Source organism: Carassius auratus, chromosome 19 (assembly GCF_003368295.1).
Source record: "Carassius auratus strain Wakin chromosome 19, ASM336829v1, whole genome shotgun sequence".
NCBI lineage: Eukaryota > Metazoa > Chordata > Actinopteri > Cypriniformes > Cyprinidae > Carassius > Carassius auratus.
The window spans coordinates 20,591,433-20,618,932 of NC_039261.1; the positions used below are offsets into that span (position 1 = coordinate 20,591,433).

Genomic DNA, 27,500 nt, shown 5'->3' on the forward strand with positions numbered 1-27,500 from the left:
CACAAACATGGAAATCCTTCAGTTCATTCAAAACTTGCATAATTCTTTTGGCGGGTGCATGAAAGGAAACATTTTGATGAGCTACTGTTTTCCATGCAGTGGAAGTGTAAGAAGTCTCTTCTGTTCACCAAGGCTGGATTTATTTATGCAAAAATACTGTAAAAACAGTGAAATATTTTTACAATTTTAAATAACTGGTTTCTAAGTGAATTTCTGTTCAAATGTAATTTATTTTATTTATTTATTTTCAGCATCATTACTGGAGTCCTCAGTGTCACATGATCTTCAGAAATCATTCTAATGTACTGATTTGTAAATGACATTATGGGACAAAAATGATGGCAGATATATTCCATTAAATCAATAAAGAAAAACTGAATAGATAATAGATGACAGAGATTAATATTCAAAATTATTATATATTTTTTTTTAATTGTTATTCATTAAAAGACAGTAGGAGTTGGCTATGCCATAGTTTATTTATTTAATAATTTATTGTTGTTTTAAATTGTTTACATTTTTTATCTTTATCATCTTTTATTATATTTTTATTTTATTTTCATAATCTTTTCTTGATGTCTTTGCTCATATTTATTTTAAATAAAATTGTTTTTTAACAATTACAATATAATTATATATTTAAAAAACTATACAGAAAAATACAAATGAATTTAACTAAACAAAATAAATAAAAGCACATAAGAAAATTACAAACATTTAATTAAAATGAAAATAAAATATATATATTTATAAAATTAAAACATATTTATAAATAATTTTAAAAATTAATAAAAAATTACAAAAGCAACTAGCAAAGCTACAAAAGAATTGTGAAATTAAAAAGGAGCTGTATATAAAAATGTAAAATACATTTTTGTCTTTATTAGCATATTTAGTATTAATAGTATTACTAGGTTTAAAGTGGTATTTTATACCAAAGGAAAGAAGAGACACATCAGAGTCTCTGTTTCCCTCTGGTTTGGTCCATTAGACCCTTCCCATGATTCCTCAGCAGATTTAAGCTCAGATACGGTCTGCACTTCCTGTCAGGAAGGATGGGCGGTCCGTCTGAAATGACCGCGCACATGTTTGATATGATCAGTGTGTATCTGTGTCTGGAATGCTGTTAGTTTTCCCAGAATGCCTTTCAGTGCTGGTCCCATCCATCAGCAGTGTGCAGGTTTGTGTGTTTTGAGGAGAGAGAGAGAGAAAGCTGACAGAGATTGATCAATCTAGCGCGTCGTATTTGATTGACAGCTGTATTTGATGTTGTGATGAACCTGTCAGCTCTAATTACCGACTAGATTCTGGATTATTAAGTTCTGTGATCAATACTTCATCATAATGTTTTGTATTTGCATCACTATTATTTCTGCTTTTACTCATTTTTGCACTTGCACAGACTGCTTGAACATCTGATGCATAACTGATTTATCAGAACATGTTATTATCTAGTTTATTCATAATTTATGAATCTCTAATAACTATTAGGCATGACAATACTATTAATGTATTATAAAATATTAACATCAATGATTCTGTAATTTTATCATTGAGTTTTAACTATAGTTTTCTATATTTTTGAATACGTCTATCTATATATATATATATTTATATTATATTATATATATATATATAATATATTTATCATATACATTCATTTTTAGTATTAAATAAAAGTGAGAAATATGTATTTGGCAACTGGCTGACAAAATATGTTGAGTTTCTATATATACTATTTTGTTTAATTTAATGTATTTTTATTTCAAATAATGAAAATATTTTAATGGTTTTAGATTTATTTAACTATAATAACCCTCATATGTAATTTTTTTTTAATATATACTTTTATTAGTTTTTTTTTTTTAAGTACATTATATTGCTAAACTTTATAAAAGTCAGAAATCCTTTTTCTTTTTTTGTCATTTTATTTTATCTCAGTTCATATTTCATTTTATTTCAAGTAATGAACATTTTAAATTTTTTATTTATTTTGATTAGCCATAATACACAGATGTGAACTGTAAAAAGTGCAGTACACACACACACACAAATAATTAAATACTAGTTAATATAGTGAAGTAAAATAGTGATCTTTATAGGCAGGCACAAGAGCTGTAGTTCAATATGATGTTATTCTAGTATTGCTGCTGTGGGAGTTCACGGTTGTTAATCAGTGTGTGAAGTGTAACGCTGCTCTTTCTCTCTGTGCTTCAGGCCAAAACGCTGAGGAAACAGATCCAGCAAAACGTTCAAGCAGTTCGCCAACCTGAACGAGGAGCAGAGCATACACAAGTTCTTCGAGATCCTGGCGCCCGTCTACAGATTCGACAAAAGAGTGCTTCGGCTGTGCTCTGGGGTACGTCCGGTCTCTGGACTTCACTGCCCCTGCTGCTCGATCAGGAGTCACATCAGCTGACACCAAATACTCCTTACCCGTCATCAACTGTGTTTTTCATTATACTTCACACTATATGCTGCTGTTCACGAAGTTGGGGTCAGTTCTTTTAGTGAAAACAGGTGACCTGTCTTAAGTGTCATTTTTTTTAAATTGAGATTTCTACGGCATCTGAAAGCTGATTAATTATCTTGTACAATCATATATGGCGTATTAGGAGGACAGTATTTGGATGAGATACAACTATTTGAAAATCTGGAATCTGAGAAATCTTGGTGGTATATGAAAGCAATATTCTTGATTTTGAATGATGAGCTTTTCTAAAATTAGTAATTACTCTGTGTTGATTCTTTAACGCCCTGTATCCTTTAATGATTTATTTTTTTCTGATTTGATCTGAAGTCAGTTATTGACACTCATCTCTCTCTCGCTCTCTCTGTCTCTCTCTCTCGCCTCTCTCTCACTCACCTCTCACACTCTCCACTCTCACTCACTCTCTCTCACTCACACTCTCTCACACACTCTCTCTCTCTCTCATCTCTCGGGACACTCTGTCACACTCTCTCACTCTCTCTCTCTCTCTCTCATTCTCTCACTCTCCCTCTCCATTCTCTCACTCTCTCACACACCTCTCTCTCGTCCTCTCACACTCTCTCACTACTCTCTCTCCTCACACACTCGCTGCTCTCTCTCAGCTCTCCTCCTTCCTCACTCCTCCTCACACTCTCTCAACCTCTCTCTCACTCTGTCACACTCCTCTCACTCACATCTCTCTCTCTCTCATTCTCTCACTCTCTCACACACTCTCATCTCACTCTCACTCACTCTCTCTCTGCTCTCTCACTCACTCTCTCTCTCTCTCCATCTCTCTCTCTCTCACACCCAGTGACACTCGCTCCTTCCACTTCTCTCACTCTCTCTCATCTCTCTCTCTCACTTCTCTCTCTACTCTCTTCATACTCTCTCTCACTCACTCTCTCAACTCTCTCTCACTCTGTCACCACTCTCTCTCACTCTCTCTCTCTCATTCTCTCACCCTCTCAACACACTCTCTCACTCTCACTCACTCTCTCTCTCTCACACACACTCGCTCTCTCTCACTCTCTCTCATACTCTCTCTCACTCACTCTCTCAACTCTCTCTCACTCTGTCACACTCTCTCACTCACTCTCTCTCTCTCTCATTCTCTCACTCTCTCACACACTCTCTTCTCACACTCTCTCACTATCTCACTCACTCACTCACTCACTCACTCACTCACTCACTCTCTCTCTCTCTCACACTCTCATTATCTCTCTCTCTCTCACTCTCACACTCTCTCACTCTCTCTCACTCTCTCTTTCTTGTTTCTCACTCTCTCACACTCTCACTCTCTCCCTCTCTCTCTCTCTCAGTCGAGTTGGGTCATATCAGTGGATCTCGCTATCGGTCCAGAGGAGGGAATCAGTTACCTGACAGACAAGGGCTCCACGGTAACACATACTGACATCACCATAGCAACAAGCATCTATTTTACTTTAACCCTAGTTGTTTTGCTCAGCTGTTTGGTTCCATTCATGACTAGCTCCGCCACAGAGAACTCTCATTGGTCCAAAATCCTAAGTAAAAATAAACAGCATATGTTCTGATTGGCTGATTTTTTGCAAGTTGATAGGAGGAATTTCCTTCATGATGTAATGCGTGCTGTTCTCTTTTCAGCCGACACATCTGGCTAACTTCACGCAGGTGCAGAGCATCCCATTACTCCTGCGTGGGGGAAGGAGAGGAAGGGTGTCCTAACCAAGCTGGATCGTGGCAGGGAGCCGCTGAGGTTAAAGCTGCTTCTCTGGACTGCAGCTGAGCAGTGGTTGGATCTTGAGATGTGTGACTCGGAGGCGCTCTAGTTTCACTCCATCATTGTTATTTTGGGGCTTTATTGTCTGTCTTTTAGGCACCATTTTTATCCAGCTCTAGACGCTGTGGTGGATTCCCTTAGACAGATGGAAACCCAGCAGTGCATTGTTGACTGAAACTGTTAAACTGAAAAAAAAAGAAGAAATTGGGTTATTGAATATAGCTAAAATATAAATATAGATTAGACCGTTTGATAACTATAATAACTGAAAAAATAAACAAAACTTACTAAATTAAAATTATTAGAAAAAAAATAAATGAGGTCTTGCTAACTTCAAAAAAAACTTAAGTACCAAAATAAAAAAAGCTAAAACAGAAATTAAAATAAATTCAAGCTTAAACAGAAATATTACAAAAAAGCTAATAAAACAGACAAAATTACTTGAATCTAAATTAAAATGACAATATAATATATATATATATATTATATATATTATATATCAACTTAATATTAATAAATAAATTATTAAAATAAATAAATAATGAACTGATGAAAAAATATTTGCACTCTTGCCATGACAACTACCTACAATACAATTTAAGTATTTAAATGACTAAAACTAAGACTGAAGTAAAAATAAAGCCTAAATAGAAAAAAATATATTAAATTTTGTATTATTATTTAACTAAAATTACAAATAAAATGTAAAAAAAATTATAGAACTAGAAAGCTAGTTCTAAATATCGCTGAATATTAAAATAGCATTTCCACAATACTAAAAAAAATGAAATCGTTAACTTGTGAGATCATGAGTCTTTTTGATCCAGCTGTTTGGGACTCAGACTAGACTATAATGACTGTCATTGTGTGTTTGTTTTATTTTGATCTCATCACATTCAATCCAGACAGCATAATCACAGCTGGAGTAAGGAAGCACTGTTGAGTGTGTGTGTGTGTGTGTTTGTGTGTGGTGCGTGCGTGTGTGTGTCTGTGTGCGTCTGTGTGTGTCTGTGTGTGTGTGTGTGTGCGCGTGCGTGTCTGTGTGTGTGTGTGTGTGTGTGTGTGTCTGTGTCTGTGTGTGTGTGTGTGTGTGCGTGTGTGTGTGTGTGTCTGTGTCTGTGTCTGTGTCTGTGTGTGTGTGTGTGTGCGTGTGTGTGTCTGTGTCTGTGTGTGTGTCTGTGTCTGTGTGTGTGTGTGTGTGTGTTTGTGTGTGTGCGTGCGTGTGTGTGTCTGTGTGTGTCTGTGTGTGTGTGTCTGTGTTTGTGTGTGTGTGTGTGTGTGTGTGTGTCTGTGTGGTGTGTGTGTGTGTGTGTGTGTGGTGTGTGTGTGTGTGTGTGGTGAAGCTGCTGTCACTGATAATGGCTCATTGTGAGTCTGGTTTGTTTCTCGTAGCCTCTCACGATCAGCACGCCGTCCCTCGCCGTGGCTGAGAACATGGCTGACCTCATCGATGGATACTGTCGCCTGCTCAGCGGCGTCAGCACGTCCTTCATCGTCCGAGCGCACAAAGGTACGTCTGCCTCACGCTGCTGCATTGTGGGATGTTTGTTACTCTGGAGGCGTGAACGAGACGCATCGAGTAGACAATCCCAGAATGAAGCAGCACAGCTGTTAGTCTCAGCAAGACACAAACAGAAAGACATACCACTCGTAGTGAAGTCTGAAATGCAGCTCTTGGTGTTCTCCTGTTTTGATTCACGAGCTGAAGCTGTGTGTTTTTCTCTCCTACAGAGGGGGAAAGAGCTCTTCCATCCATTCCAAAGTGAGTCATAAATCCACTTCCCTGTCGTTCATGAGCTGTTTAATAAACTCACGTCAGACGCCAGATTCATTAACACTTAAACACTTCCAAAACTGGTCAAAACTAGAGCTGGGGATATATCAAACGCTCACTGTATATCTGTGATCATTCTGTTGGTGATGGCTTTATTTTATTTATTTATTAGATTTTTTTTGTCCTTGAAGTTCAGCTAAAATGTTTGCATCATTAGACTAATTTAACATCAAAAATCTAAAGGAAAACAGATATATTAATGTATGAAACACTTATAATATATATATATATATATATATATATATATATATATATATATATATATATATATATATATATATATATATATATATATATATAAATACCGGTATATAATATTTTAATAATTTCATATAATAATCATATTTATTTTATTTTACTGGTATTTTTTACCAGTAACTTTAGGAAGTTACCTAAAGAATGTTATTAGACTAATTTAACATTAAAAATAAAAACAAATGTATATATATATATATATATATATATATATATATATATATATATATATATATATATATATATATATATATATATATATATATATATATATAATATATATATATATATATGTATTTATATTATAGCATTTCTTTTTATAACAGTTGAGTATTTTAAAATTCTTTTTATTTAATTTTTTTATTTGGTGCCCATGAACTTTCCTAAAAAGCACCATTAGAGTAATTTAACATCAAACTGTGGAGAGAAAAAAAGTATATTATTATATGACATTAATAAATAATAATGTAGCTAAAAAAAACACTAAACTTTTTTATTTTTTAAATGATGTTTAATTATAAATTATGTTTAAAATTAGTAATTAGAAACATTTTAACATTTTAGAATATAACATGTAGTATATAATACTGCATAATATTTATATAATTATATTTATTATTTCAACATTTTATGAATTTATTTTCATGGCTTATATTATAAAATATTGCATTGTCAACTTCTAATTGAGGTCTAAACTGAAGAGTTTTTGATTCCACATGTTGCATTTAGTACATGAAAAACACTTTTTAATATAATTTTGATAATTATATCAGCTTGCATATTTGCACCAGGTGCCAGATAAACACACACATCCAGAAGTTCTCATGTTCACGTGAGCTACTGGATAAATATGTCTTATGTGCATCAGCGTTTAGTTCGTTACTGAAGTCATTTCTCCACAGACTGGCCAACAGTGAGAAGCGGCTGGAGGGGGTCCGGCCAGGAGTTCGGACCATCTCTGTTTCAGGTAAGACCCCTCTCACATCAGCTTTAGTAAAGCAGTTCACATCAGAAGAGGATGATGCTTAATTTCCCAAAGCTCACCAGTTTAGTTTACAGCATAAACAGACTGCATACATACTATTACATTTAAAGTTGAATACTTGATGTTAGAGCTTTGTTCAGTTCTCGAACCCTGAGTATGACCAACAGTCCCTGAGCAGACATTAGTAATAATAATATCAGAGCTTGAAACTTCACACTATAATTCATATTCCTTATGGATTAAAACAAAGAAAGAATCTGAATGTTTGTTTGAGTCGGAAATATTGCAGTCAAACGCAGTTTCACGTCATCTTTTCCAGCGTATCTCTGATGTCTTCTAGATGTTGGTCTGGTTTCTGCAACATCTGCACACATTTAAAGCTCACCGTCAGCTGTGTTTCAGATGCTCATCAACGTCTCTTCTGATTAGAAACCGTTTACGCTGGAGATTTTCAGCAGAATCTAAATCTAAAACCACTTTTTGAAGTGTATTCTCATACTATTTAGTGCCAACATGCTCTTTTTGGGGATATTGCACTTTCTTGGCGTGTTTTTGTAATGGTATCTGATTTGCAGAAGTCTTAAAGTAAATCAAGTGCTAAAATAATACAAAAATTACTGGTGTGAAGTGAGCAGATCGTATGTGGTTTGTCAGCCTGAAGTGTTGTTCACGGATCTGGATGATAAATATGTTTATTGCATCTCCATTCGTCCTGCCATGTTCTCTCGCTTTGCTTCACTCTCTTTCTGAAGACTCTGTGGTTCAGGCGCCCACCAAAGCTGCTAAAGCTCGGCGCTTTCTCCTTCCGTTTGTCCTCTGTTCCCATGATTCTCCTCCCAAGGGTACATGCTGTTCCTGTGTGTGTGTTTAACACTGACCCTCACCTGCTCTCCACATGTCCTGTAGTATCATCTGTTTCTCACAGAGTCACAGGTGTATCAGAAGTGCTGAGATCCATTCTCAGATCTGTTTTCATCTCTAACTAGAAGTGTGGATGTGATTCTGCCTCCTTGATCAGTCAAATCACATTCTTTGAAATATTTTTTGTGGTTACATGTATTTAATTATGTGTATAATATTGCATTTTATATACATATATATATATATATATATATATATATATATATATATATATATATATATATATATATATATATATTAGTGCTGTCAATCGATTAAAAAAAATTAACTAATTAATCACACAATTTTTTAAAAATTAATCGCGATTAATCGCGATTAATCGCAATTAAAAGACTGAAACTTTTTGGATATGTAAATGTAAAATGTAAATAATTAATGTAAACTCAAGACAAAGAAACTATTTAAATTCAAAATATGATTGTTTATTGGAATTTTTGTTTAACTTGTAACACAGATTTTCTCATGTAAACAACATACCTGCAATAAACCATCAATATCCTCCAAATTAACTGTTGGCTTGAAAGCCATATTTATTACAGAAATAAAAACACAAGCATGTAAGTACCATTTGAATTTCAAAACAATCAATGCCAATAAAAAACAAAAATGATTTCCATGTTGAATTCTAAGTGGACTGCAAAAAAAAAAATCCAAAGTATAGTCATTGCCAGTGCTTTAAGTGGGCCTGTATGCACAGGTACTCAGTACCGCCACTTCCAAATATAGCTCTTGAGCGTACCGCCACCTCTCCGTGCGCCCAGAACGTGCTTGTAGCGTACCGGTACGCTCATTTGGACATCTGTTTTAATAGAGGTTTTAATCTTTTACCTGCACTGCCGATTTTCAAAGCGCCCTTCACAATGCAAGCTTCCTAATTCATCCCACCCAGAGCAGAAACTACATTACCCATTCACCCTTAAGTTACACAAGTGAATAGCGCATGTGTCGCTTTTCCCACTGTTAAGTGTCAACAACTCAACGTGGCCGGAGAAGGTGTGTGAAACTCGTTGTGAGTTATACTAAAGCAAAATCTTGAGTATTTATTGTCTGATAAACATTAAAAACTGTCTGCGGAGGTTGAGTCGTCTTGCAGCCCCCGCTGGCTGTTCATTGGCTGCAGCATCTTTTTTCTAAGTTCTAAAAAAATACCGTAGACGGCAAGGCACAAATTTAGATATTTATCTAATTTATCTAATTAATCTATAGCCTATGCACAAAGACAATATGATCCTTTTGTCCCCTTTTGTTTTAAAGCTTGATGAAGAGAGAAAGCGCAAGTTGCTGCAGCTGAGGAGGACAGTGATGCACGCGCACAGGAGTGATTGACAGTTCGCGGCACTGTGTACAAAAAATACTCCGCTACACAATTATTTCGTTATTTTCGTTTAAGCTTATTAACGTTAGCGTTACAGAAAGGTCTGATTGACATTTGAGTTCATGATTTTAATGTCGCTGTTTCTTGTGGCAGACTAAATGAAGAGTAATGTTTCTTGTGGCAGACTGAAGAGTAATCCGGCAGAGTTTTATACTGAAACTTTCCGTCTAAAAGTCCTTCCTTGGTCTTATCCATATTTATTTGCACGTTGAACACACATAGGCCACAACTGGAAATAAAAAAAACTGCAACCGCGTTAATTGCGTTATTTTTTTTTTACGCGTTAAATATTTCAAATTAATCGAATGCGTTAACGCGCTAATTTTGACAGCACTAATATATATATATACATATATATATTTATATGTATATATGTATATATGTATATATATACATATATACATATATATATATATATATATATATATATATATATATATATATATATATATATATATATATATATATATATATACAGTACAGACCAAAAGTTTGGAAACATTACTCTTTTTTATGTTTTTGAAGGAAGTTTCTTCTGCTCATCAAGCCTGCATTTATTTGATCAAAAATACAGAAAAAACTGTAATATTGTAAAATATTATTACAATTAAAATAATAGTTTTCTATTTGAATATACTTAAAAAATAAAAATTATTCCTGTGATGCAAAGGTGAATTTTCAGCATCATTACTCCAGAAAAATTACTCCAAAAAAAATGACTGACCCCAAATTACTGACCAGTGGTGTATATTGTTATTACAAAATATTTATATTTTAGAAATGTAGCTTCTTTTTTTAATTTTTTTTTATTCATCAAAGTATCCTAAAAAAGTATCACGTTCTGAAAAAACATTAAGCAGCAGAACGGTCACCAACTTTGATAATGAATCATCATATTAAAATGATTTCTAAAGGATCATGTGATAATGATCCTAAAAATTCAGCTTTGTATCACAGAAATAAATTATAATTTAAAGTATAATAAAATTAAAAACAATTATTTTAAATTGTAATAATATATTACAATATTACATCTTTTTCTGTATTTTTGATCAAATAAATGCAGGCTTGATGAGCAGAAGAAACTTCTTTCAAAACATTAAAAATAGTAATGTTTCCAAACTTTTGGTCTGTACTGTATACAGTATATATTATTTACATATAAATATATAAATGTAAATGCATGTTAATATTTTCAAAATATATTCTGTATGTGTGTGTATATTTAAATATACATAATAAATATACACAGTACACATATATTACATAAACAAAAACTTTTTTTTGGATGTGATTAATTGCGATTAATCATTTGACAGCACTAGTGTATATATATAGTTTTTTATTATAATGAGGGGAAATAAATATTTAAAATTAAAGTGCAGCAGATTTGATACATTTGAAAGCAGTAGCCTTCATTTTCCTTGTGCAAAATATGTTTTGTGTTTGTGTTAGCGATGAAATGCCGATGACAGTTTTTTGTGAGACTTACCCAGTTTTTTTTTTTTTTGGCAAATTGCATTAAACATAAAAACCTGCCCCAAAATAAGATGAGAGATTTTTCCATGCGAAGCGCACTGAATTGGAGCCATGGCAGAACAATCCAGGCAGATGTGTGTCCACGTCCCAATCGAATCTCATCCCACACATTCCTGCAGCACGTCTAACCCAATATAACCCACACTAATGAGTGCCAGAGAGGAGCAATAAAGCAGTTAACCGCTTCACATTCATGTGTTTCATGTCTGCTGGTGAACTAACCTTTCTCCTCTCTGTTCTTTGCATGGACCTGCAGAAGATCTAAGCGGAGATGGTAATGTTTGACCTGCAGTCTTCATTTCTTTCCTCTTAACTAACTCTTGTGTGTGTTTGGAAAGTTACTGGAATCTAGTCAGCCGTGCATAGGTTCTAGTTTAGTTCTAGTGTGTAAATGTGAGTGTGCTTCACTTTAAGTGCACTTGAAGTCTCTTCTGCTCCCTGCATTCCTCACAAGTGCAATCATTTAGAGAAGAGAGTGACCTCTACCAAAAAACCAAAATGAAATCTGTTTAGCGTGAAGACGAAAGAGTCACTTCCCCTTGTCTTTCTGGAGCTCAGCCTCAGAGCTGCTCTCTGATTGGTCGATCGGGCAGACAGTCACTCGGATGGAGTTCAGAGAGTTTAAAAGAGAGAAGTGCACTTGAGTTTGAGTGTGTGAGAGTCTTGATGGAGGAGATTCTTGGCTGCTTGAGCGGCTCTAGTTTGTGTAGTGGAAGGTTACGTGTGTTTAATATACTGACTGCTGCTGCTCTCTCCCTGCAGAAACAGACGACTATGCAGAGATCATAGATGAAGAGGACACCTACACCATGCCCTCTAGTAAGTACCCTCGCTCGTGCCGCCTTCTAAGTGCCTGTAACTGCTGTCTTCCGGGATCCAGATGCTTCTGTCCAAATCCTCACCGTTTCCTGAGCTTCTTTTCCTACTGTCTGGCTCGTTTGGTTTGTTGATGTGGCGGCAAACGAAATGTAAAGTATTCCAGCTCTGACATTCCAGAGTATTCTGTCTGGAAACTCAATTTGTGTCGCACTTTAAAGCGTTTGTTTCATTTGGGTGTATGTGTTTGGATTGAGCTTTGCCTCGGGGACGTCCTTAACAGTTAAAAGGATTCATAAAGTATTAATCATCTCTAAAATTGCTAGGTTCCTTTTAGGGTTTGGAGTTGAATCTGCATTGGCTTTATATAAACACACTGGAGGTCCGTGATGTGTCCTGATTTAGTGAGTGTGTGTGTGAGTCAGCGACTGCACACTAACATTCACGAGTGTGTGACTTTACACACAATCACAGATTCTCAACACACACACACACACTGACTGTTATCATTATTTACTCACGGTCATGTTTTTTGCAGAGCAACACAAAAGCAGATGTTTAGCAGAATGTTCATGCTGCTCTTTTCCAGTCATTAACATTCTCATAACGTTAGCACTAAAAAATTGTTTATAGTTCACGGAACTTTTTACTGAAGCCTTTTAGTATCCATTTTTTTAAATGTTGCCACTTTCGGAATGTTCAGGGAACTTTCAAAAGTAACATTCTAAAAACGTTTCCAGAGTTCTAAAACTGAAAGCTTTTTTAAAACTGACATTTTGAACATTCTGAGAAGATTCTGAAATAACAGTTTCATAATTTAATGGGAACATATTCTTAGAACATTTAGTTGTTAAACATGTTGGAGTGTCGAGCTCCTGAAGAACACAAAAAAGTAGTTTGTATGAGTCAGGCACTGTATTAAATGTCTTTTAAAGGCAAACATTTTATGATCACAATGCAGATGTTTGGCGTCAGAGGACTATAAACATTATTTTTATTGTGCTTTTGCGAGATGCAAAACATGTAATAAGTTTTGTAATATTAAGTTCTTTTTGTGTTTATCATTTATTGCTGATATTCCAGGGATTGTTATCAGTTTGTGTAATTCATGTTTTATAGCAGCTCTGTTTGACATGTCTGTGTGCACTGCTCTCCACATCTCATCCCTCTGTTTCTCTCTCTCTCTCTCTCATCCTGAGCTTTAATTCTGATCTAAAAGCCGATCTCTGACTTTTCTCTTTAACAACCAGCCCAATGCTTTGGATCATACACAGGTAACACCATCCTTCAGTTTTTCTTTTCTCCTTCTCTTTCTCTGTCTCAGTTTTGCTGTGTGCTTGTGTTAGAAGCAGGTTCCTCCTCATATCACAGACTAACGCAGGTTTTCCTAAAAAATAATTTTGTGCATTTCATGGGAATCAAACCCATGTTTACCATTGTTTTCTACGATCTAAAATATAGATGCTGATGGATATAAAAGAGGTATTTTAACATCCAAATCACACTGTACAGCATCTTTAAGCCTTAATATTATTATTAAGCATCTTTATTTGATAGTTTTTTTTATAATATAATGCATATTTATAGAACTATTAATAATATCCAATTTATATGTTTTTGACATTAAATACTTTAAGTAAAAAACCTGCAGAAGTCATTGATATGTAGCCAAACAATAGATTATTATTGTTTTTTTATTTTGTTTTGTTTTTTTGCTCATTTATATTTTTAAATAGTTTTGTGTTTGTTTGTTTGTTTGCATTTAGAAACAAATTGTTATTTTTTCCATCTTTTAATAAATGCTGTATTTTTTATGTTGTTGTTGGTTTTAAAAGTTTGGATTCACTATGATTTTTATGATTTATTTTTTTACTGTAATATTCAACAATATGTTTTTACTAAGATATTTTTTTACTTTGATTTTCAAAAATTCAAAGTAAAGAAATGTTAAAAAATATTTATTTCTCAATAAAACGTTTTTTTTTTCCTTTTTTATTTTGTTACATCACAATTTCTACAGAACACAGGACTTTATTGAAGACTTATTTAAGATACTGTACAGGTTTTGTACAGTACATTAGTTAGAGTGGACTAAATATTGATTTAGATAAATGAAAATGAGCCTGGCATACATGTGCAGTTTGTACAATGTGTCGTCTCAATGTGTAAAGTTTTCTGTATATTCATACATAGTCAATTTTTGTCATGTAGAGACCGTTCTTCTGTCCCTCGCAGCTTCATCTTCATTCGTTCACAATTCATCTTGGCATCCACTCTGACTTACGTCTTTGTTCATGACAGGACGATCAGTGTTTGTGTTTGCTGGTTCATCTGATGTTGACGCGTGGTTTCTTGTGTTTTTCATCTGTAGCTCAGGACTATGAGATCCAGCGGGACAGAATCGAGTTGGGACGGTGTATCGGCGAGGGACAGTTTGGTGACGTCCATCAAGGGGTTTACATGAGTCCGGTAAACAACAGTCCACACAAATATGAATCAAACAAACTGAATAAACCGGTGGTCCTTTCAGTTCTCTTCCTAAATCAGTTCATGTCAGAATCCCATGTTTTAGAGTGAGAACTACTCAAAATGATACAAAACTATTATTTAGCATAAACTGAACCTAACACGAGCAGTAGAGGAGATCTGACTGCATTCATTTAGCTCAACCTTAAAACCCTGTTCTTAACAATGTTCAAGCTAAGAAGTATGTTTTAAATATATATTTTTGGAAAATTTTATAAAACAGAAACGTTGATATAATATGTGATTACTGGTTAGTACAATCTATCATTTGGTCCCAGACTAGCTCTCTATTGATCAAGCAAATATTTTTGTTAAATTTATGTAATACATTGTATATGGAATATACATTTTTATATAATAAATATTTAATAAAAATTTATATATTTGGATCAAATAATTTATATAATATCTAGGTTTATTAGTAAGACTGAGCTCTTAATTCAGGCTAAATCGGCAACCAATTTATTTTTAAAAATCCAAATAAGTACATTTTAAATAATGTTAACAATTAAATGATTTGTAAAAATTTTAATTTTTAAACTGTATATTTTTAAACTGTATTTAAACTGTATATTTGATATAAAAAATATTATAGTAAATATATAATATAATAACATTTATAATAAGTTTCATATTCACCATTTTAAATTTTTTTTCAAGATGTTCCAAATGTATTTTTTTTAACCTATTCCCTACTGTTCTGTACTGTGTTCTGAAGCTGTTAAAACGAACTAAAATGTCAGTTTTTTTGGGGCGTATGGTTTTACTACAGCGTGCTTTTATTTTGTAATCTTCCTGAATTCATGCTGGTAGTTTTTGCTGCATGTTCTGTCCCTGACAGGAGAACCCTTCGTTATCTGTGGCCATCAAGACGTGTAAGAACTGCACCTCAGACAGCGTGCGTGAGAAGTTCCTGCAGGAAGCTCGTGAGTAAATAAAGAAAAGAAATACATTTATGCAAAGCGACTTACATTGCATTCAGGCTAACAGTTTTCTCCTAACATGTGTTCCCCGGGATTCAAACCCCCAACCTTGCGCTTGCTAATGCAATGCTCCCCCTAGTATCAAGTATTTTGACCTAAGCTGCTCCATCTGAACACATGATGATGCATCCTAGTCTGATTGAATCAGCGTGTTGTGCATGTGATGCAGTGAGAATATCTGTGGTTTTCTGATTGCCAGTGACGATGCGGCAGTTCGACCATCCGCACATCGTGAAGTTGATCGGAATCATCACTGAAAATCCCGTCTGGATCATCATGGAGCTGTGCACGCTTGGAGAGGTCAGACGGTGCTCTCATTCTTTACACTGGCGCAGATCTCAGACTCTGTGAAATCATCTGGAATCGTCTTCTTTTTAGCTGAGGTCGTTCTTGCAAATAAGGAAGTACAACCTGGAGCTGTCCGTGCTGATTCTGTTCTCCTATCAGCTGAGCACAGCGCTGGCGTACCTGGAGAGCAAACGCTTCGTGCACAGGTGACTGAAGAGCTCCAGTCTTTCCTCAGTTTCCTGCTCGCGGTGCCCTGAGGTCAATGTGTGTTTTGTGCAGGGACATCGCTGCCAGGAACGTGCTGGTGTCTTCCACAGACTGTGTGAAGCTCGGTGACTTCGGTCTCTCCAGATACATGGAGGACTGCTCCTATTATAAAGGTGTGTCAGACTGCACTTTCAAACACCATACAGCGTGAAGTGCACTTGAGTTTGTCAGCGTGTCAGAAATGTTAGCAGAGTAAGGACACAGCGTCCTCTGGTGGAGAGTCAAGGCATGATTGAGTGTTTATAGTGTGTGTGTGAACACTAGTGTGTGTTTCCAGCTTCTAAAGGAAAACTTCCGATCAAATGGATGGCTCCTGAATCTATAAACTTCCGTCGGTTCACCTCGGCCAGCGACGTCTGGATGTTCGGTGAGAGCTTGAGAGAGTAATATTTCTTTACATGCTGCATTGAAACAGTCTATCACTATCACCATGCTTTCTTAACACCATCTTTCTCTTGTTAATGCTGTTTTAGTTTTTTACATTATTGTTAAAAGTATTAATTTGATCAATTTGACTCTTGTTAAGATTATAAGATTAATTATAAGATTTTCTCATTCTTTTAATTTAATCATTTAATCTCATTCTGTATTAATCCTGCACCGAACTAAGACTTGCATCATCACTAAAGTAATAAATTTATGAATTAATACTCAGTGATTTGATCAATCGAACTTCCTCAGACTTAAGAAAGCAAGGTTGATTGACCAGAATATTGCAAATGTGTCTATATATATATATATACTATCACACACTATCATTCAAAAGTTTGGGATCTGAACGATTTTTTATGTTTTTTACAGGAGTTTCTTCTCACAAAAAGGCTGCATTTATTTGATCAAAAATACAGGAAAAAATGTAATATTGTGAAATATTTTTAGGATGTAAAATAATGTGTTTCTATTTTATTCTACATTAAACTGTAATTTATTCCTGTGATGTGCAGCTGTATTTTCAGCATCATTCCTCCAGTCTTCAGTGTCACATGATCTTCAGAAATCATTCTGATTGGATGATTTATTATCAGTGCTGAAACAGTTGTGTTAGAACCTGTGATACTTTTTTCAGGATTCTTTGATAAATAAAAAGTTAAAAAGAAGAGCATTTATTTAAATTAGTAATCTTTTTTAATAATATACACTACCGTTCAAATGTTTTTGGTCAGTACATTTTTATCTTTTTTTTTTTTTCTTTTTTTTTTTTTTTTTTTTTGATAGAAATGGGAAGTTATTCAGCAAGGATGTGTTAAATTGTTAAGAAGTGATAGCAAAGATTTATATTGTTACAAAATATCTTCTTATTGAATAAATGCTGTTCTTTTTAACTTTTTATCCATCAAAAAATCCTGAAAAAAAGTATTGCAGTTTCCAATATATATATATTTGTCATCACAACTGTTGTCAACATTGATAATTCTAATAACACATCATCATATTAGAATGATTTCTGAAGGATCATGTGACACTTTAGACGAGTAATGGCTGATACAAATTCAACTTTGATCATAGAAATAAATTATATTTTAAAGGATATCAAAATAGAAACCATTATTTGATATTCTAATAACATTTTGCATGATTGAGTTTTTTTAATGTATTTTTGATCAAATAAATACAGCCTTGATGAGCAGAAGAGTGTACAGAAGATTAAACCTGTGTGTGTGTGTGTGACTGTGTGTGTGTGTGTGTGTGTGTGTATATATATATATATATATATATATATATATATATATATATATATATATATATATATATATATATATATATATATATATATATATATGCACCTAAATATACATTTAAATATAATATGACTTAATGATATGATATATTTATAAACTAAATATAATATGTAATTTATTAAACTATACTGTTGTGTAATAATTGTTGAGTTGTATATTTTATTTGAGTTTCTTTGTGATGACTGAGGCAGATTTCTCTCAGGTGTGTGTATGTGGGAGATCCTCATGTTGGGCATCAAGCCCTTCCAGGGTGTGAAGAATAACGACGTGATCGGGCGGATAGAGAACGGCGAGAGGTTAGCGATGCCCCAGAACTGCCCTCCGACCCTCTACAGTCTGATGACCAAGTGCTGGGCGTACGACCCCAGCAAACGGCCGCGCTTCACCGAGCTCAAGACGCAGCTCAGGTCAGTCTCAGATGACCGTACATCAGCTGAGTCTGTGCAGAAGATCAGATGCTGGTGTAGTTTACTCTGGTTCTGACACTAGAGGGCGCAAGCACACCGGCAGAACTTCATCAACACAAACATTCAGCCTTCACTCTCCTGCATCAGACTTACTGAGCTACATTCTGCTAGCTTTGTGCTGCTAGTTCCAAAAATAGTGGCTTTTTTGCTATAGCACCACATTAAACTTCTATCATTTGATAGCTGCAGATGTCTTGAATTATCACTTAATCACATAAACTAAATCATCACTTAAAACAGATTTTGTAAAGAGAAAAAAAGTATTCATAAACTTGTTTATGTCAAGTTTATAAAGCATTAGCACATTTTTAACCCTTCATTTGCAGTTCGTAAATTAAATTATGTATTTTGTATACTTCTTTTTGTCTTTAAAACAAAACACTTGGCATTTTTTACTTCTTTTGATTTGATAAGTGCATTAAAGCAGATATATTTTATATAATTAGAAAAGTCTTATTTTGTGAAAAAGAAAAATATTATATATATATATATATATATATATATATATATATATATATATATATATATATATATATATATATATATATATATAAAACATTTTTTTTCCTTTTTAATTAAATAATAAAATAATAAATATTTTTCTTTTTTAATTAAATATATACACACATTGTTTTTTTTTGTTTTTTATACTTGGCATCAGTATATTAGGTAATATTTGACTTTTTTTTGGCATATCAGCAGTTTTTGATTTTCAAGATGCAGACATGCATTTATTATAAAAATTAATATTAACATTGTAAATGTAGGCATTGTAGTTTTTGCTCATTCTGTGAGCAGCTGAATATAAAGGTCAGAAAGTGCTGCTCATGTAGTAGTTTTGCTTTTCAAATACACAGGTGAAGCCTTCATTACTGTGTGTTGTATGCTTTCACTTTCTGTCCTGGGCCTCAGAAATTATCCCATCTTTGTCAGGAAGAGATTTGAAGCGGGTCAAACATTCACTTGTGTAACGCACATCACACTGACTCTGCTCTCTGCTGATTCTCTGTGTCTCTGCAGCACTATCCTGGACGAGGAGAAGGCCCAGCAGGAGGAGCGTTTCCGTATGGAGATGAGGAGACAGGTCACCGTGTCCTGGGACGCCGGCAGCTCAGACGAGGCTCCTCCGAAGGTCAGATCTCCATCACATCTGCTCTCTGTGTGAGACAGAAAGAGCTCTGTCCCTGATCAGATCTGACGGAGTGTGTTTTGATCTCACAGCCCAGCAGACCTGGTTACCCGAGTCCTCGATCCAGCGATGGATATTTCCCTAGTCCTCAACACAATCACTACCAGGTGACAGCACTTACACACACATCAGCAGAAAACAACACATCAAAAAATATAGATGCACGCCGTAATGCTGAGATGCAAGATCATGAAGAAAGTACAACTGCACAACTCATATTTGTATGCATATTAATTTACTTATTTCAGCCAATGGCTTTATATGCACGTGCAGTCTATTGTATTGTGTACAGATTTCTGTATTTTCTGACCTGATGTATGATTCATGAGAATTCAAGGGTTGCATGTTTTTAACTTTGTAAATAGAATTGTTTATAAATCTGTTGTCAACAAAAGAGAAAGTGTAAGATCTCCCAGCAGTTTTCCACTTTCTCTATAGTTTTAATTAAGGAGCCGCACACATAACAACATAATGCAACATTTATGAGCATGAAATGGAAATAAAATGGTACAGTATTGAATTAATATTTAATAATAAAACTAAATCTATTTAATATACATATAAATTGTCTTTGATTATCTTTTATTTTTATCTTTTATTACAAACTTATTTCAATTAGTTTTCATCGAATACTTGTTTTTTATTAAAAAATAAAGAAATAAATACATAAATAAAATAGTTTTATAAATCTATTTAATAATAGATTAAGTAGAAAAACTAAATCTATTTAATATACATATAAATTGCAAATGAAAAAAAATATATAAAATAAAATACTGAAATAAGTTGTACACAATAAAAAAAAACAACTAAAATTTAAATAAATTAAAACCAATTAAAAATATATTACAAAATAATGGCAAAAGCACATTACAAAAATTACCAAAGTGAATAATAAAATTACCAAAAATTAAATGAAAACAGAAAATATAAAAATAAAAGGGAATCAAAGATTAAATATAATCAAATTAAAAAATATATTAAAATGGAATAAAAGTACTAAAATTACTAACTGAAAATAAAAATTAATTGAACAAATAGAAATATAAAAATAAAAGTAAAAGCTAATCTTACAGTGTTGCTGTGGCTCAAGTGGTAGAGCATTGTGTTATCAAGGTTGGGGGTTCGATTCCCCGGGAACACATGACAGGTACAAATTTAATTTAATTTACTTTACTTTATTTATTTTATTTTAATTTCATTTCATTTAATGTAAAAGTGCATGACCAAGATTACTAAACATTTAATTTGAAAATGCAAACCTAAAATATAAAAACCCTAAAAAAAACACTAAATAAAAATAGTATATAAATAATACTGATCGCTACAGTATGATTTATTGAATTTAAAAAAATGCAGCTAATGTTTATTTATTTACTTGTTTACAGATTTTACTGTGGCACTTTGGATAAAAGCATGTGCTAAATGAATAAATGTAAATGTGTTGTCTTCTGTGAAGGGGTCTGGATATCCCGGAGCAGGACTCCCTCCGCAGGCGTCTGTCCTCGACCCACATGAAGCATGGAACCATCACAGACAGGAGGTGCCCGTGTGGTCCCCAAACATGGAGGTGAGCCAGGAGACGGGACGCTCTGTGTGAATGAGCGCCGCTCAGGGTCAGGGGTCAGACTCATGCTGGTGTGTGTGTGTGTGTGTGTGTCAGGATGGGGGCGCTCTGGGGCGGAGTCACCTGATGGAGGAGACGCTCATCAAACAGCAGCAGCAGATGGAGGAGGACCAGAGATGGCTGGAGCAGGAGGAGAGCTTCCTGGTGCTCACACAACTTCCCTCTGTCTCTCTCTGACACATCTGAGTTCCTGATGACTGATCAATTTAAACTCAGACTGGAAGCAAGATAATAATTCAATCTAAAAACTGTGCAAAAAAAACCCCCGTAAATATTGATATAATATTCAAATATTAAAAAATTATTCTAAATATTTACACATATTATTATTATTATTATTATTATTATTATTGTTATTATTACAAGTGAACTGTGATTTTTCATGCATGCAATAGCCATTCAGATTCATTTACTTAAAAAGTCATGCAAGTCTCTACAGTAAAAATAAGAAGTAAAGTATTTAATAAATAATAATAATAATAATACAAGATGTATTTAATTATAATATTTTTATATACTTTTTAATATTTTGAAAATATAACAGATATACAAATATCAAAACTTTATTACTAAAAGGTTAAAATGTTTTTATTGTTATAATTATTAGTAGTAGCATTAGTAGAAGTCATATAATATGTGAAAACCTGTAAATGTGATCTCAAGCCAGCATTAAAGATTAAACTGGAGATTAAATTAATATAATTGTAAAAAGTCATGGACATTTCTAGAGTGAAAGTAAAAAATTAAGTTTTAAATAAAATAAAAAATCATATTTATATTATATACTTAATTTTTAGTTTTTTATATATATATATTACATCATTAGGAATTATGTAGTTTATAATAAAAATGATAATAATAATAATATTAAACTTATTAATGTTTTAATATATTCATTAATATAATATAATATAATAAATTATACAATAATCTTATAGTACATACTAATTATTATTTATAAAAAAAAAAAAAAAGAATTACTATAAAAAAATGATGGAATGTCTCTGTCTTCCTACACTTTCTTTGGCTTTGGCTTGTAGGTGGTTTGTGTCTGTTGTTGTTGTTACTCAGAGAAAGAGACTGAACAGAGTGAAGACGTCCTGATCTCCCAAATTCAGTCCTGAAAACAAAGCTGTAAATCTGTGCGCACCTGTAACCAGAGACGGCCATCAACTGTTTCTCTAGGGCCCTGTGTTTCTCGAGCTGATGATATCTTAGGCATCACATCTTCAGTTCAGTGGGAATGAGAAGAGTTCCCTGAGAGGCGTTTAATTGACACGTACAGATTTGAGGACAGTAGTCAGGAGAGGTTTGGCTGTGATAGCGCTCTTGGACGGTGGAAAGTTGGGCGGCCGCTGAGGACGCGTGTCATTAGGCATCGTTTGGTTTGGCAGTGAAGGTTTGTGGGAAACGGTGGAAACCTGTGTGTTTGGAGCCGTTCTGACAGCCGTAAATCTCTCACTGGCATCTGCTCCGTCCGTGTCAATCTGTGATTAAGAATAAATAAATACTTTTCTCAGAAGGAAAGAATCCGAGTGTCTGGAGAGAAGACTAGTGCACTTTACAGCTTTACTGTGTACTAACTGACCCTAGTTCAACAGTGAGCAATTAGACTGAAGTCTCATGATTAATTCTGTATCACACTAACAGTACACATCGACATATGTAGGGTTTAATGAATAAATGGTTTAAGTTTCGTGCCATTTCATGTTTTAGGTAGTCTAGTAATAAAGGCACCTTTTACCAGTGTTATTTTAGTATCAATTAAATATTACACTTTTTAATCAACATTTTAAGTAGTTTTTATATTTACCATTTTAATTGTAATTTCAGTTAAAGTTTTTGTAATTGTTTTTTATTATTTATTTTAATTTGTTTCTTATATATATATATATATATATATATGTATATATATATATATATATATATAGTATTATTATTTTTAATAAATAAAATTAGAAATGTTGTCTTGGCTACTAGCTTTTTAGTGTTTGTATTAATAGATTTAATTAATTTAATTAATTAGATTTAATAAATCTATTATATATATATTTTTCAGTTAATTTCAGTTAATTTCAAGTAATGAAAGTTATTTTTTTAATGGTTTTAATAATCTTCATTTTTACGGTACAAATTACTTCAAAGCAGCTTTAAAGCAATAAACAAAAAAAAATATCAAACTAAACAAAATAAAATCTAGTGCTTTTGAATTTAAAAAAAAAAAAGTTTAGCATTTAAATGTCTTTTATTTTTAGCCATCTGATTAAAGTAAAAATGTGACCGATATCACTTGGGCTTCATTCACGGCTCTGGGAATGGAAAGTCGAATCGAGTGCAATGCATTGTGGGATGCAGTATTCCATGCAGTTGTATCCTTGGCAAATTCAGACATTCGTCTAGGTTTTCCATGCATACGCATTTGCATACTGCATATTATTATTATTATTATTATCAAGCAGTATGTGCTGTGTGAGTGAGAGGAGAGCTCAGTCGCTTCTGTTTGTGTAAAACCAGCGGGAGGAAAGGAAAGCGTGGGATGTGGGAGAGAGAGAGAGAGAGAGAGAGAGAGAGAGAGGACAGACCGAGAGGAAAGAGGGAGAGGGAGTCTGAGAGAGGAAAACCATTCACACAGAGAGAGAGAGAGAGAGAGAGAGAGAGAGGCTCTTCTGAGTGTCCTCCAGACTCACATCTCTCATGGAAACACACACAGCTCGCTCTTTCCTCTCCTCGGACGCTCAGCACACGGGATGCATCTCTTCAAGTTCTGTTTCGGGAAGACGGTAACTAGACTCGCTCAGTGAGGGATGATGATGGGAAGCTCTTTTGTAGATGTGTTGTTGTGCATGAAATCGCTGCTTTATTTGTTTGTGAGGCTTGTTGCTCCTCGTGTGTGGTTTGTGAAGTCTTGAGATCTGTCCGATCAGAAAGTTGATATGTTAAGGAATTTTTAAAATGGTGATTTACAAGCCTGGAAGTCATGCTAATGAATTAGAATTAAAGAGTAAAAATAAATAATAGTTTTACATTTTAAAACATTAAATATTTAAATATAGAGAAAAAAAGGTCTAAATGTTTATAAAATATTTTACAGACATATATAAATATGAATTGTTTATTAGTAGTAATAGTATGCATGTGTATTCTAGTTTTACTGTGAGATTTTGGGACATTTTACATTTGTGATTTCCAAGCTTGGAAAAGTCATGCAATTAATATAATATATAAAAAGTTATGAACATTTCTAAAATAAAAATAAATTATATGCAAGTTATGTTATATTATATATATGATGTATACATTTTAAACAATAGCTCTAAATATTGATAAAATATTACAGGTAAATAAATATTAAAATGTTCGTTGTTGTTGTTATTATAAAAAGTTAGCAAATTGCGATAATCTTAACATCATGAAAAAAAATCTGTGAAAATAAAAATTAACGTTTTTAACGTTTAAAAAAATTTCATTTTTAAATGGAATATTTAAAAGCAATCAAATATAGTTATAAATAAGTATTACAGATATTTAAAAAAAATGTGTTTATTATTATTCTTAGTTCTAGTTATTCTTAGTATGTATGTATTTTTATGTTTGTATTATTAAAATTTTGTGAGAATTATTTTTCATTACTAAATTGCAGAAATCTCTTCAGTAAATATAGAATATCTAATATTTGTAAAATATTTTAGTGACTAGAAATCACTCCATAAATTTTTTGTTTTACTTTTCTAAATTGAAATACTTTCACATTTTTTTATATTGTTTAATGCTGATTTTTAATCCAGTAATCACAAACGACTGGAAAAGTCAGTGGAATTCATCAGTCATGTGATGTGGTGATCTCATAAATATTTAACAAATCTTTTTCTTTGTAATGCTGGATGATTTCAGTCATGAATCTGTTGATTTAAATGATGGTTTGTGTTTGTTCAGAAGCCGGAGTCGAGGAACTCGAGGGGCAGCATCGACCGCGAGGACAGCGCTCTCCAAGCCCCGGTAAACATTTTTCTGGTCGACTTAGTCGTTCATTTAATGAACCATTTAAATTATAATAATGAGCCTTTAATTGCCTACATAGCTTATAAACTCTCAAGCACACCCATAAAGCTTGCCACAGAAGAAGTAATGATGCTGAATGTATCAGGGAGAAACATTAAGGAGATTGCATTAACATTTAAATAATATATTGATAAACTAGTGCTTTCTTTGTTCTCGGTTTAAGAGATGGAGTCGGTGACACTGACTCGGCATCTTCGCATGGATGCATTTGTCTGCACTTTTAATGCAGATTACAAAATCTGAGAATAATTGAATTGGCTTATTTGAAAGTTGACATTTCGCTCTCTGTTGAGATATATATTTTCCATGTCTGTAAGACAAATATACACCGAGTTTCTCAGTTTCTTAAGTTCATGGAGACAGAGACAGCAGAAAGCGCATCCTGTTTGCTCTCTTTATTTTACAAAAGCACAATGTTTTGTTGTTATTCTGAGTGCACACAAATAAACGTTGAGTCTTGTTTGTATTACTCTTATCTGTATGAGCAAAAATAAAAGAGTCCACCAATGTGTGCATTTTTATTGATTTATTTATTCATACATTTTTTGCGATTAACTAACTTATAAAATTTAAAAAGTCTCTTCTGGTCAACTAACAGTTAGTCGACTATTAGGGGGCAGCCCTAGTGACTTCCCATAATTCCCTGCTTGTTTTGTTTCTTCCCTGAGGGAGATTTACAGTGCCACGGCGAGGACACAATCTGTTTCTCACTTCCTGTCTGAGTCACAGCCAGTAAAACTGATCACACTCGGCCAGAATCCTCCAAACACCGGCGACAGGAATTAATTTAGAGCTGAACTACAGGAATCTGAGAGCCTGAGAGGAGACATCACACAGGGAGGGGCAGTTTAACGGACATTGTTGGGTTTTTTTGTGGCAGATCATCCTCTCTGATGTGTAAAGAGTGAAAAACAGGCGTCATAAGAGCCTCAGAAAGCAGCCTCGTTTGCAGGCCATAATTACAGCAGATCCTGCGACTCGAGGGTCAGACTCATTTTTGGATTTGGTCTCTGAGAACCTGAAATATGCCTGGCTTTCCCACAAGCTACCCACAATTCCACAGGGCCCCGGTGGGCAGCGTGAACCCAGTGTGCTGTAAAAGCAGAGAGCAGAGGAGGAGCTGTTTTAAACGCTGGTTTGTGATTGTGATTGTGTTTTGTTTCAGATGGGGAAGCAGCACATTTATCAGCCCGTGGGTAAAGCAGGTACGAACACAGCCGGTCATGAACACACATTTTCAATACAACTTATATAGTGACTGAGCAATGAATGATTTTTTGCTGTCTCTGGAACCTGGAGTTTACCAGGTGATGAAAAACTTGGGAATATCATTTTGAAAGTTGTGATATTCAAAAAAAAAAAAAAAAAAAAAAATTGTTACTAAAATGTTTTGGAAGTTTCTGGTGTTAAAAAGTCTAAAATATATAATTATAATTTTTAATGCTAGAAATTTTATTGTTAAACTAACTTAGAATTTTATTATAGAAATTTAGCAGTTTAATAAGTTTAATACCAAGTTTTAGTAATTATTTAAATTCTTATTATTTTTAGCATGTAGTTTTAGTTACATGTTATTTTGTAATATATATATATATATATATATATATATATATATATGATCATTTAAGGAGGTTAAAGAAATTTCTACAAATAAACATGATGATTCATAAAATATACCAAGCTTTAATAAAGTGATTAAAATTACATGGATATTTGTTTACAATAAATAAATGTATAAATAAAAAATAAGACTGCCCTGTAAGAAAGACTATTTTAAGACTATGATTTTATGATAGGTAAAAATTGGATAAAAGCGTCTGCTAAATGCATTAATTTAATTTAATTTAATTTAATTTAATTTAATTTAATTTAATTTAATTTAATTTAATTTAATTTAATTTAATTTAATTTAATGACTTTTGAATTTAAAGACTTTTAACTAATATATATATATATATATATATATATATATATATATATATATATATAAATATGTATGTATGTATGTATGTATGTATGTGTGTGTGTGTGTGTATGTATGTATGTATGTATAAGTCGATCGTATTATAATACCAAAGAGGTTTGCAGTTTGTGTCATTAATATGGAATGGTGTGCATTTCTCAGCAGCTTTGGAAGCATTTCATCCAATCAGAACAGTTTTCTAACAGAATCCTTTAATTCCTCTGGTGTCCATCAGAACATGTGGCTCCTCCGAAGAAGCCGCCGCGTCCCGGCGCTCCGAGTCACCTGACCAACCTGAACCCCGCAGACAGCTACAACGAGGGGGTCAAGGTACTTTACACTCGGCTAACTGACTAACTTCAGCAGGCATGGTGTTGTGTGAGCGTCTCTGAGAGGTGAATGATGAGATGTGTGCAGCATGCTGATTGGCTGTTG

The 27,500-nt window shown here is 33.5% G+C and overlaps 1 protein-coding gene across 6 annotated transcripts in view; it reads left to right on the plus strand.

Annotated features, from left to right (window-relative positions):
• The first annotated feature begins 5,562 nt into the window (after window positions 1-5,562).
• LOC113119742 (focal adhesion kinase 1-like) overlaps window positions 5,563-27,500 on the plus strand; it is a 27,263-nt gene continuing 5,325 nt past the window's right edge. Inside the window, exons 1-20 of one of the 6 annotated variants that reach the window (XM_026289373.1) lie at window positions 5,563-5,742; window positions 5,964-5,994; window positions 7,224-7,288; window positions 11,398-11,415; window positions 11,904-11,960; window positions 13,208-13,231; window positions 14,329-14,426; window positions 15,325-15,409; window positions 15,666-15,766; window positions 15,845-15,960; window positions 16,034-16,134; window positions 16,299-16,388; window positions 17,963-18,167; window positions 19,248-19,359; window positions 19,449-19,523; window positions 20,876-20,986; window positions 21,080-21,187; window positions 24,977-25,039; window positions 26,268-26,307; window positions 27,301-27,395. In XM_026289373.1, coding sequence (XP_026145158.1) covers window positions 5,667-5,742; window positions 5,964-5,994; window positions 7,224-7,288; window positions 11,398-11,415; window positions 11,904-11,960; window positions 13,208-13,231; window positions 14,329-14,426; window positions 15,325-15,409; window positions 15,666-15,766; window positions 15,845-15,960; window positions 16,034-16,134; window positions 16,299-16,388; window positions 17,963-18,167; window positions 19,248-19,359; window positions 19,449-19,523; window positions 20,876-20,986; window positions 21,080-21,187; window positions 24,977-25,039; window positions 26,268-26,307; window positions 27,301-27,395 — 1,671 coding nt within the window. In that variant the 5' untranslated portion in view covers window positions 5,563-5,666. The remainder of the gene's footprint in view (window positions 5,743-5,963; window positions 5,995-7,223; window positions 7,289-11,397; window positions 11,416-11,903; window positions 11,961-13,207; window positions 13,232-14,328; window positions 14,427-15,324; window positions 15,410-15,665; window positions 15,767-15,844; window positions 15,961-16,033; window positions 16,135-16,298; window positions 16,389-17,962; window positions 18,168-19,247; window positions 19,360-19,448; window positions 19,524-20,875; window positions 20,987-21,079; window positions 21,188-24,976; window positions 25,040-26,267; window positions 26,308-27,300; window positions 27,396-27,500) is intronic. The other 5 variants (XM_026289374.1, XM_026289376.1, XM_026289377.1 and 2 more) reach the window with 5 other exon arrangements.